Genomic DNA, 11,164 nt, shown 5'->3' with positions numbered 1-11,164 from the left:
CCGGGCCCCTCCTGCCCAGGGCAATGCATCCTTGAGTGGCGGCGTCTGGACCCCAGGCAGCCCCAGAGGACCGAAGCCAAAGAAAGAAGACTGGGGCCAAGACACCCGCTGGGGGCTTGGATGCCTGGCTTTCTCTGAGGACATCTTTGGAGCGAGGGTGGCTTTGGGGTGGGGGGTTGTGCTGCAGGGAATCCAGCCAGGCCCCAAGATGGACACTTCTGGGCACTTCCATGACTCGGGGGTGGGGGACCTGGATGAAGAGCCCAAGTGTCCCTGTCCATCCTCCGGGGATGAGCAGCAGCCGGCGGCGGCCCCCCAGCAGCCCCCGGGACCCCTGGTGCCGCCTCAGCCCGCACAGCTCCAGCCGCCGCCGCCACCGCCGCATCCCTTGTCTCTGCTCGCCCAACTCCAGAGCCAGCCTGTCCAGCCGGGGCTGCTGCACTCCTCTCCCACGACGCTCAGGGGCCTCCCTTCGGCCAACTCCACCGCCGCCCTCCACCCTTCCTCCAGGCAGGGCAGCCAGCTCAATCTCAATGACCACTTGCTTGGCCACTCTCCAAGCTCCACAGCCACAAGTGGGCCTGGTGGAGGCGGCCGACACCGGCAGGCCAGCCCCCTGGTGCACCGGCGGGACAGCAACCCTTTCACGGAGATCGCCATGAGCTCCTGCAAGTACAGTGGTGGGGTCATGAAGCCCCTCAGCCGGCTCAGTGCCTCCCGGAGGAACCTCATCGAGGCCGAGCCCGAAGGCCAGCCCCTCCAGCTCTTCAGCCCCAGCAACCCCCCAGAGATCATCATCTCCTCCCGGGAGGACAACCATGCCCACCAGACCCTGCTCCACCACCCCAATGCCACCCACAACCACCAGCACGCTGGCACCACCCCCAGCAGCACCACCTTCCCCAAAGCCAACAAGCGGAAAAACCAGAACATTGGCTATAAGCTGGGACACAGGAGGGCCCTGTTTGAAAAGAGGAAGCGGCTCAGTGACTATGCTCTGATTTTTGGGATGTTTGGAATTGTTGTTATGGTGATAGAGACCGAGCTCTCTTGGGGTTTGTACTCAAAGGTAGGGGCTGCGGTTTCTCTTTATACCTTGAACAAAAGGAATATGTAGGTAGCAACAGAGAGAGAGAGAGAGAGAGAGAGAGAGAGAGAGAGATTGATGGAGGGGAGAGGCGGTGGTGGGAGAGGCGTTTGCTCAATTATATGGAACACTCTAACTTCCCATGGTTTTCTTTCTGAATCCCGGGAGAATTCATTGCTCGCCTTCTTGGGGGGGGGGGCGTCCCCGTACACTGTCTGTTGCATACTGTGTTTGGGAGGAGGAAAGATTCCCTTCTGAGACATCGTTTTCCTCCTGGTTCACTCGTACCAAAGCAGAGCCCAGCGGCTTAACGCACCAATTAATTACACTCTGCCTTGATGTGCCTGCCAGTTCCTGCGACTTCCCTCCTCTGCTCCCCGCCCTGCTCCACTCCATTTTCCCGAGGATGGAAGAGAAATAAATGTCTGGGTGGGGGGTGGGGACGCCATTCTGTCCCTTCTCCCTCTGGCTTCTCCCTCTCTTCCCAAGTTTCTGTTTTCCTCCTCGTCCCTGGCAGAGTTCGGGCAAAATAGCAGAGCACTGGTGACCCAAGTCCCTTGGGGGCACGGGTGAAAGCGGGCAGAGGGACCCCGCGGTCCTTTCCCTCAGGAAGGAGCGCTCAGCATAAAGCTGCCGTCTGTAAACAGCCGCTGGCAAAACTGGCTACAGGTGTCCCCAGCAGAGCAGGTGGGCGCCGCCTTGGCCTTAGCCCCGGGGAGCGAGCGCCTCTCCTCCAGATGGGATGACAGGGCTTCCCCGCGGGCCGGGAGCCGAGAGCCCCCACCCCGGGCCCGCACCCCTGGCCCGTCTCTTGGGATCAGTGAGGTGCAGTGTGTGCACACCCAGTCGAGGCTGGCGGCTTGGCTTCAGCCTCGGCTTGGAAATCGCGGCCTCCAGGGGTGTGGGGATGGGGGCAGGTGGGTTTCTGCCAGTGCTCTGCCTGCTGGGGGCCCTCGCGCCGTGGGCTGGAGGGCTGGGGGCCCCGGGCACTCAGTGCACAAGTGAATTTCTTCCCACTATCCCCCTCACCCCCAATTTGTTGTGGGGGGAGGGTGTATGTGAGTGCGTGTGTGCGTGCTTGCTTGTCCCTTGGATTTCTCTTATTTGTCATTTTGGGCAGGGGGTGGCTGGGAGGGGTTCAGCTGTTGCAGGTTTCAAATAGAGCTTGTTTCAGGCTAGGCACAGCTGCTGTGGGACTGCCACATTCCTTGTTGAAATCCAGCCGCAAAAACCTGGGAGGTGCTGATCGGATTTCCCTCATTCCCAGCCTCCCTCTCCAGCAGTCATGGGCAGACCTGTCAGCCACCTGAGCAGCCAGCGCCAAGACGTCCTTGCACGCGGAGGGTCCCCCAGGGACCTGCTGCTCAGAGGGGGCTGCCCCAGCAGAGGGCAGCCCCTGGAAGCTGCTTGCATCAGAATAGTGCAAGGATTTGAGCCCCTCAGAGGGCAGAAGTGAGCGGGGTTTCCCCGGGAATAGCAGCTCACTTAGTCATCCCTGGAGCGAGCCTCTGAGCCTGCTGCGGCTCTCTCGGGCTTGCCACCCTCGGCACAGCCCTGGCTTCCCCCAGCCCCCCGTGGGGACCAGGAGCCCTCGCCGGGGGAGACTGATGAAGGCCCAAGTGCTAGGGGGTGAGGGCAAGGGGCAAGACCAGCACCCCAGCGACCCCCGTGGTCAGAACTCTTAAGGGAATGGCTCCTTCTGGGGACGCTCCCGGCGTGGGGCACCTTGGTCTTAGTGCCATGGGAGCGTTGTTGCTGGCAGGAAAGAGTGGGGCAGGTGCCACCCTGAAGGAGTGTTCAGGGAAAGGGCCTTGCCTGGAGCCAGGGAAAGCAGACTCTGGTGTGAAGGAAGGGGAGGCATGTCCATGGGGCTGGGCCTCAGCTGGTTTTAAGCTGCTGACCCTCATGGCAGTGTGAGGGACCCTGACCAGCAAGGTCCTGCTTGCCCCAGCTGGTGAGTGGGCCACCTGTGTGCCCCTGGGACAGTGTGGGTGGTGATCAGCAGGGCTCATGGTAACCTGCTCCCCTGCTCCCCAGCCTCTCCATCTGCCCCTCCGTGCATTGAGTCATTCTGGGACAAGCATTTTCGGGGTGTCTCCTGGGTCAGGCCCTGTGGACCCAGGACGGGTAAGGCAGCTATCCCTCGCCAGCCCCGGTCACAAACAGGATCGTTGTAAAGAATCAGAGTGAAGTTTGAATCCCAGCCCTGCCGCTTCCAGAGCTGTGATCTTGGACCAGCTGTGTATCTTCGGCGAGCCCGTCTCCCCAGCTGTCAATGGGGAGAGCAAATCTGATAAGTGTGAGGCTCCAACACGGGGCCTACTGTCATTGTTATTAATAGTGGTGATGAGAGGAAGAGATGTCTTCTCCCCCCAACTCTGGCTCCAGAACCAGACCCTCGACAGGCCGGAGCTAACACTTGTCAATGGCATGAGAAGTTGCATCCTGTCGGGGAGAAGTTCTGAGAAGGGGCTGGGTCTTCTGCCTGGAAATGGCCTCTACTCATGGCTCTGTTTTAGGGGAGGGTACCTCTGTCCCCAGCCTCCCCAGCCTGTCTGTCACGGGCTCTACTGTGGCGAGAGGGTTTGGGTTAGGACCGAGGGCAGCGTGGCCGTCTGGCGGGCCCTGGGCTGGGCTGGGCCGGGCAGCAGTGTCTTTAGCTGGAGAACTCTGTGTGTCTGGTTGGCTTTGCTGACCAGCGTGGAGGTCGCCCGGGCCGAATGGGGAGCTCTGCACTGAGGGTGGCCCTTCTCACTCAGAGGCCCTTGGGAGAGGGCCACCCGTCCTCCCCAAGCAATGGAAGGCCACGAGCCTGTGCGGGAGCTGCCGCCTTCCGGGAGCTGTTTCCTTCCTTGGGGCTGCGGACTCCCATCTGCGTCTCTGGCTGATGTCTGTTGCTGGGGAGGAATTTGCCACGTGGGTCTGCCTCCCTTGAGAAGGAACGTGGCCTGCCCTGAGCCTATTCAGAGTTAATGCAGAAGGGGGCCCGGGTGAGGGAAGGAAGCTCGGTCCCCTCCTCACAAGCCACAGGTGATGGCGGGGGAGTGAGATGGGCCGATGCCGGGCCCAGGAACAGGAGGGCCCGGGCCGTGAGGCCGACTGGCAGCGAGGGGCGAGAGATGGCCCTCGTGGGCGCCGACGGGTGCAGGGCTGCCCCCCAAACTGGGCAGAGAGTCCAGGTTTAAGAAAAACAGGTGGATTTACCCCAACGGCTTTAGACACCATGACAGGGCCAGGCACAGGGATCCTGCTGGGAACTCTGAGGGACTTGGTCTCTGCCTTGTCTGCGCCAGTCAGGATTCAGGCAGCGCGTCTGCGGGGAGTCCTTCTGGGTGTTCGTTCTGTGGTCTTCCCAAGCTGGCTGGAGGCCTTGGACCGCCTGCTGGGCTCTGTCTACTGGGTGGAGGGAGAACCAGGACCGGCCCCTCTCCCCGCCGAGCTGCGGACTCCCCAGCCCCAGCCTGCCACCTCGCTGTGGCTTGGCCGACACCTCTGTCCAGCTGACAAGTCCCCGTGGGCCTGTTTCCCAGGGACCTGTGGGGCCAGGCTGCGGGGCCACCTCGGGGGAGGCCGGGAAATGCTGGTACGGCGAGGCAACTCTCCACGTCCCCTGTTTGTGCCCAGGCTCCATCTAGCCCCGGGCTCACCATCCAACTGGGTCTCACCTCCTGAGCCGAGCTGACCCCTGCCGTCCCGCAGCTTCCCCTGCAGTGGGGTGCTTCCCGCCACCCCCCTGCCTGGCCCTGCTGCCGGGCTTGCCCAGGCCGTGGGCGGGGGTCAGGGGGACGGTGCTCTCCTGGCTGCCCTGCCTGACCCCCGTGCCTGGCTCCCTCTGTTCCTTCACAACACCTCGGGGGAGGCCCCCTGCAAAGGGCAGGCCCCTCTGCATGCCCAGGGCAGCTTGGTCTCCTGGCCATTTAACCCTTCAAAGAAGATGGGGTCCCTTGGGGCCGACATGTTGTGTGTCTTTGCTGACCTCACAGAGGTCTGGGAGTCCACCCTCAGCCTCCAGCCTGAACGACTGAGTAGGTTTGCGGGTCCCAACTCTCTGAGCCCCTGCCTTCCCTGGCCGTGGAGGGCTCATGTGCAGAAGGGCAGGGCAGCGGGCAGGCTTGGCTGGGAGAACGGCCCGCACCTCCTGCCAGACCCAGGAGCCCCTCTGGGGTAGGTGGGCAGCTGTCAGGGGCGTCCTGGCCTTTGGGAGGAGATGCCTCTGTGGTCTCAGGAGTGTCGGCATCGCTGAATGGGATAGACCCCTCCACAGACCCTCCCTGTGTGGGTGGCCTGCAGGACAGGGTTGCAGGAGGTGGGGGGGTCTGAGCCCAGGCGTAGGTTTTACCCTGGGGTCACGCCGAGTGTCTTGGCCCAGGGAGGGCAAGAGCGACTCTGTGGACATGCTCCCGCCCAGGGTGGTGGCGACCCTATTTACAACGCTTGTGGCCAGCCCACAAATGAGTCAAACGTTTGTAACCGCAGCAGGGACGACTCAGCGGTGCATGCCTGTCCTTGGCGCGTCATCACGCTGTTTATAGCTGTCCGGGGGAGAATTCAGGGTGCTTGTGACACCCCTTCCTCCCGGCGGCGTCCCCTGCGGCCCCGGGCACGGCGCTGTCGCTGGGCGTGCCTCCGCCGCACGGGCTAACTGGGAAGCTGGGGGCTGCCTCGCACGGCCCTTCCCCAGCTCTCAGGGAGGGACACTGGCCAGGCCAGGGTCCAAAGATCTGCTCTGAAAAATAGAAGGTAAAGAAACATAAAATGAAAAGAAACTGGAGTCACCTCCGTGGAGGGGCTGCGGCCTGGCTGGAGGGGCCGAATCCTCACAGAGCGTGGGTTTGTGGGGGTTATTCGTCCAGCACATTTTGGGGGGAGAATGTGTGTGACAGAGTGCGGCTGTGAGGGGCAACTCGATGAAACACCGCCTTACTCAGCTCAGCGGCTGCAGACCTGGTTTTCTCTTTCTTTCAAAACCCCAGAGGGAGAGAGAGAGAGAAACCAGAGAAGCAGCTATTCCTCTTTAAATAATGAGGGTGGGGGATTCTGAGACCACACTGTTCTAAGGAGCCGTGGGGAGGAAGTTCTGTGCCTTCTGCTAAGCAAAGTCCGGAGGAGGCTGATGGGTTCTGAGGCACCCCAGGCCCACCTCCCCTGCCCCCCCAGGAGCTCTGCTGGGGCCACGAGGCTGTGGGGGGAGGGCTGGGGGGGCACTGCCTGTGAGCACCCAGGAGGCGTCGGGGGGAGCCTCAGGCTCCCGAGAGTCCTGGCCGTGGGTGTGGCCACGGCCCCCTGTCCCCTCGCCGAGCGGACCCCAGGCCAGGCTGCAGTGTGAGCTGGCAGCGGCCGTGCTGGGATGAGAACCTGGGCCTTTTCCCTTTTTCCCTTGTCTGCTGCTGGAGGAGCTGCTTGTCATTCATGGAAGAGGCAGACCAGGGTTGATGGGCTGGAGCCCTGTGACGCCTCTGGATACGGGACTGGGAGGAACTTTACCAGGGGAGGCAGGAAGGTGGGAGACCCGTGTCCTGGGGGCGCCAGCGCAGAGGCCGGGGGCAGCCTGGGTCCAGGGTGAGATTGCGCACGGGCCCAGCGTCCGTGTGGAGGCCCAGTACTGCCCCGGGGCGATGTTGGCCAGGCTGGGATGGGGAAGGTGTGGGGCTTACGGGTGAACAGGGGCCCACCCCGCCAAGGCCCCCGCACATGGTGGAGCTCCCGCCCTCCCTTGGGTGCCTCTCCTTCCCCAGCCCTGGCCGCCAGGCTCGGCACATACAGCACACGCGGTATTGCCATGCTTGCATCCTCATGACCCCCACCGTGGCCCCGGGGTCACTACAACCAGCCACAGGTAGAAACCTGGGCTGCAGAGGGGTGCGTGGTCCGCGTCCAGGGCCCCTCAGGAGAGATGGTTCTAGAGCTGGAGTCCAGGTCTCCAGCGCCTGCTTGTCTCCCTGTCCCCAGCCCTGCCGTAGGCCTCTGCAGGGGTTTTGAGTGAGGGAACCTCTACAGGCTTCTTCATTCCTGCTTCTAGAATTTTCTTCCTCATCCTCCACTTCCAGTTTCCTCCTTCCCTGGCATGAGGCTATGTTTGGCTCTGTTAGCGGCAGTAAGTGTTAAAGAAAGGCCCATCTGCTTCCCCTCTTGCTTCCAACTCACCGTGTGGCCATTGTCAGGGCCCTTGGCCTCTCTGGGCCTCTGTTTCTTTGACTCAAAAATGAGGGCAGGGCTCTCATGCTGACCCCACCCCTACCCCGTTCCAGCACTTTCTGGTCCACTGCAGAGACCACAGGCCACAGTCCTTAAGCTCTGTCGTCCGGGGCCAGGCCTGCACCCAGGTGCACCCATCCAGGCCGACCTCAGTGTCCACTGGTGGCGTTGGGGGTGCTGAGGAAGGAGTCAGGCCTTCAGGGTACTGGGGAGGCTCCTTATGGACCGTGCGTGGTCCCCCAGGATTAACCAGGCAGAGCTGTGGGAAGGGGGCTGGAGCAGTTCCTGTTGTGAGGCAGCGCACAGGGTGGGGAGGGAGGACAGGGACGTGTGGGGACGTTCCTGGGGCCGGGTCTCATCCTGGAGGTTCTCTGCAGGGAGCGGGAGCCCTGTGCCACGGACAAGGGCACGGGGGCGACTTAATATTTCGTTGGTATCTACAGTCTCCAGGAGCTCGGCAGCCACACTAAAGACCTGATGCTCTTGTTTTCCGAGAGTTGACAGGATTGGTAGAGCGAGCTAGCATGGTGGTCAAGGGCTTGGGCTCTGGGTTTGAATTCAGACCCCCGTGGCCTATGGTGGTGGGTCTCCAGGGAGCTTCCTGAATTTGAAGCCCATTTCTCAGACGTCTGTAGGGACTTCCAGCCTCTGCCTGGCACAGAGCGAGGCACACGCTGAGCCCTGAAACCCGCCAGCCGTGTTTGATGAGCCCAGGGCTCAGAAGATGCTCCTGCTAAGCCACAGCCACCCGGCGGGCGCGGCGGGCGCGGCGGGCGTGGCAGGCCTGAGCGCGCACGTCACCCTCCGCACCAGTGGCTGCAGAAAGGGAGGGCTCTGGGAGAGGCAGGGCATGCGGCCCATGGCCCCCTCTCATCCTTGGGTGACAAGCCACCCGTGTGGTCATGTTTCTGGATGGGTTGCCCTGGGGGCGTCTGCACAAGCGAGGGGAAGCGGGATGTTCCCTGGAAGGTGGGGCTGTCGCGGTGGCCTGGCCTGGGCTTCTGGAGCCTTCCTGCCTCAGGGGCCCCAGTTGTCCTAACCCACAGTCAGCAATCTGTGGCCTGGGCACAGCTAACTGGGTGTGTCCATGCAAACGGGACAGGTGGAGGGAACAAAAATAAGGCCATGGAGTCAGGCCAGAGCCTGAGAGTCCAGGAGGAAGGTCAGGGGGAGGCGCAATGACCGTGCAGAAAGAGGCGGAGCGCGTGGGATGGTGTGGGGGGGCTGGCCGGGAGGCCGTCCCGGGACAGAAGCAGGGGACCAAGGAGACTGGGGACTTTCTTGAGTGGCTTCAAAGACGACAGGCTTTCGGGAGACTTGGGATATAGGGAATGCAGGGCTGTGCGGCTTGCGGACGAGCTTCTTTCTCAGCTCCCGGCTGTGGGCAGCTACCTGTTCCTCCCGCCGGGCACCCAGGGGCGCGCAGAGAGGCCGCCTGGGGAGGGGCGTGCCAGGGGTCGGGGCCTGCCCTGTGTGGGGGACTTTTGTTTTTTTCCCCACGAGGGCCGCTTGGCCACAAGGTAACAAGAGTTGTATTCCGAGCAGAGCCCTGGCGGCACTAAATGAACATGCAAATGATGTGTGAAATAATATGCAAATGGGCATCTGTTATGTTTGAGTCAGCTCGCTGGGCATTTTTCCTGAGGGACAGGCGTGATGTCAGTGTCAGATGAGCAGGAAAGCTGCTCCTGCAGGGGCTGAGCCCCCTGGGGTCTACCCAAGAGCTCTCAGGCCCAGGGCCTGCCAGCCGCATCTCTAGGAACTGGGGTTTGTGGTTTAGCTTGAACTTACCGATGGGGAAACCCACAAAAGTGGGTGCCTGCCAGAGGCAGAAGGGAAGGAGCCCCTGGGGAGCAGGGCCGGTCTGGCCCAGCCCCTTGCCACTGGGGGGCCATAAGGCCAGTGACGCCAGCTCCCCAAGCCTCGCTCTCCCGTTTGTGCATGCAGGGAGTGGGGTTCGGCAGCCTGGCGAGAACTGAGTGTGCTTGTGGCTCCTGGTGGCTGGCGCACCCCGGGCTGCCAACAAGGGGAGGCCTTCCTAGCGCCTTTGCCTGACTTGGCACCTGCCGGCCTCTGCACGGGGATTTTGCAGAGCTTTTCTCCTTTTTAAGAAGGTTCCTGATTTTAACAAATTGGGGCTTAGCCATTTCCTCTCTTTTCTGGCTTCCACTGGGTCGGATGCTGGCTTGCTTGGCCGGGGCCCGAATGGCTCCCACATGTGGGAGCGTCGGGCGCCACTGACTTAGGTCATGTCGCCTTCCTCCAGGATGAGGGCTGGGGCTGAGCGCGTCCCTCTGGGTTGGGCTCAGAGCTGGATAGGGTTGGTGGCCTGAAGGGAGGCCTTCTTTGGGGGAGCTGGGGGCATACCTGGCCAGGTGTGGAATCATACCTCTAAGCTGGATGCCAAGTTCCGCGGGCCCGCCAGGAGTGAGGAAGGCAGGGCGGGGCCGACCTCCTCTTTACAGGACCTCAAGGCCCAGAGAAGTTATGTGACTTGTTCAAGGCCCCTCAGCATTGCAAGTGGTAAGGGTGCAGCCAGAATCCGGGGAGTCAAGGTTTTAGTCCCGCTGAACACCTGCTAGGTGGCCGGCCCTGTTCCAGGTTCCAGGACTGCAAAGGTCTGTGCCCTTAAGAACTTGAGTCAGCTACAGGGGTCTCCTCAGTGAAATGGGTGGCTCTGCGCTGACTCTTTCTAAAACAGCTCAGGCTTTCAACACAGCCTGGGGGCCAATCCTGACTGTGTATGATTTAGCGGTATGGCCTTGAGCAGGGGCCTCTTTGTCTGGGAAGTGGGACCATCATTCCTTTTGCCGAGGGTGGAGATGGGGGGTTCAGTGTGGCATGGACCTGGCCCCGGGGGTCCCTTGGCCTGTGCGGGTCTCCAAGGCTTGGCTTTTCCTCCCAGAGCCCAGTGGCCATGGGATCCCAGGGAATCCTTTACCTGGTCCCGTGACTCCTGTTCCCCCTGCTCTGGGCTGGACCTGGTGTTTGCACCGCCGAGATGCCTTCTGGGCTCCTGGGGTACGATGGTGCTGAGCCGGGCGGGAGGGCATTTGGCACAAGATGCCGACCGCTGTCTGCCAGCACGGGGGGGACCCCTCCGGAGTGAGGTGACACAGGTAGAGCCAAGAGCCGGTGCGGGGTGAAGTCTGGGCCGTGAGGGTTCCTCCGTGGCTGGACAGGGTTGTACATGAGGCTCCTGTCCTCAGCGGCTCGGGCGAACGTGCTATTCTCATAAGAAGGAAACTTCTTTGCCCCCCCCTAAAAATGGCCTCAAAGCAACCCGGCATCTTATTCAGGAATGAAGACAAGGACAGATCGGGGAGGAGAAGAAGACCTTACTAAGGGTCTTCCATACGCCTCGTCTCACTCGGGCCCCACAACTGTCCCCGTTTGACAGATGACCCACCTGGGGTTCAGAGAGGCCAGGGAACTTGCCCAGGGCCTCCCAGCCAGGGGAGAGAGTGGAGCTGTGATTTGAACCCAGGAGCGTCCTCAATGCCTGTGCCCCACGTGGCCACCTCCTGGCCTCGGCCCTTTCAAGCCCAAAAGCTGTTCTTGCTCCTCGAAGGCGTCCACCGCGCCCACCGCACCCCCATTGCTCTACCCCCCTTGTGGCCCTGCCAGTCTCACGCGGAGCCTCAGTGGGTGATTGCAGCTCAGTGGGGGGAGGGCCGTCAGTTTAGAAGCAGAGATTTGTTGACCGTCCAGGAACCCCAAGATGTCGGCAAGTGGGCTGGGCTCCAGGGCTGCGGCCCCCCAGGGCCTCTGCAGGGGTCCGCGGGCAGTGGGGGGCTGTGGTGGTCTTGTTCCCGCTCCGCGGCGTCCTGGCTGTGCAAGCCTGGGGAGAAAATCAGCCTCCGTGAGCCTCGGCCTCCAGTG

At 62.2% G+C, this 11,164-nt stretch overlaps 1 protein-coding gene across 1 annotated transcript in view; it reads left to right on the top strand.

Annotated features, from left to right (window-relative positions):
• The first annotated feature begins 208 nt into the window (after positions 1-208).
• KCNN3 (potassium calcium-activated channel subfamily N member 3) overlaps positions 209-11,164 on the top strand; it is a 127,277-nt gene continuing 116,321 nt past the window's right edge. Inside the window, exon 1 of the mRNA XM_088029050.1 lies at positions 209-1,069. Within this exon, the coding sequence (XP_087885176.1) occupies positions 209-1,069 (861 nt within the window). The remainder of the gene's footprint in view (positions 1,070-11,164) is intronic.

The sequence above is a fragment of the Eumetopias jubatus genome, unplaced genomic scaffold, assembly GCF_037043125.1.
Source record: "Eumetopias jubatus isolate StellerSeaLion01/CBP00866 unplaced genomic scaffold, mEumJub1_p1.0 scaffold_12, whole genome shotgun sequence".
Taxonomy (NCBI): Eukaryota; Metazoa; Chordata; class Mammalia; order Carnivora; family Otariidae; genus Eumetopias; species Eumetopias jubatus.
This window is presented reverse-complemented; position numbering and strand designations above follow the sequence as displayed.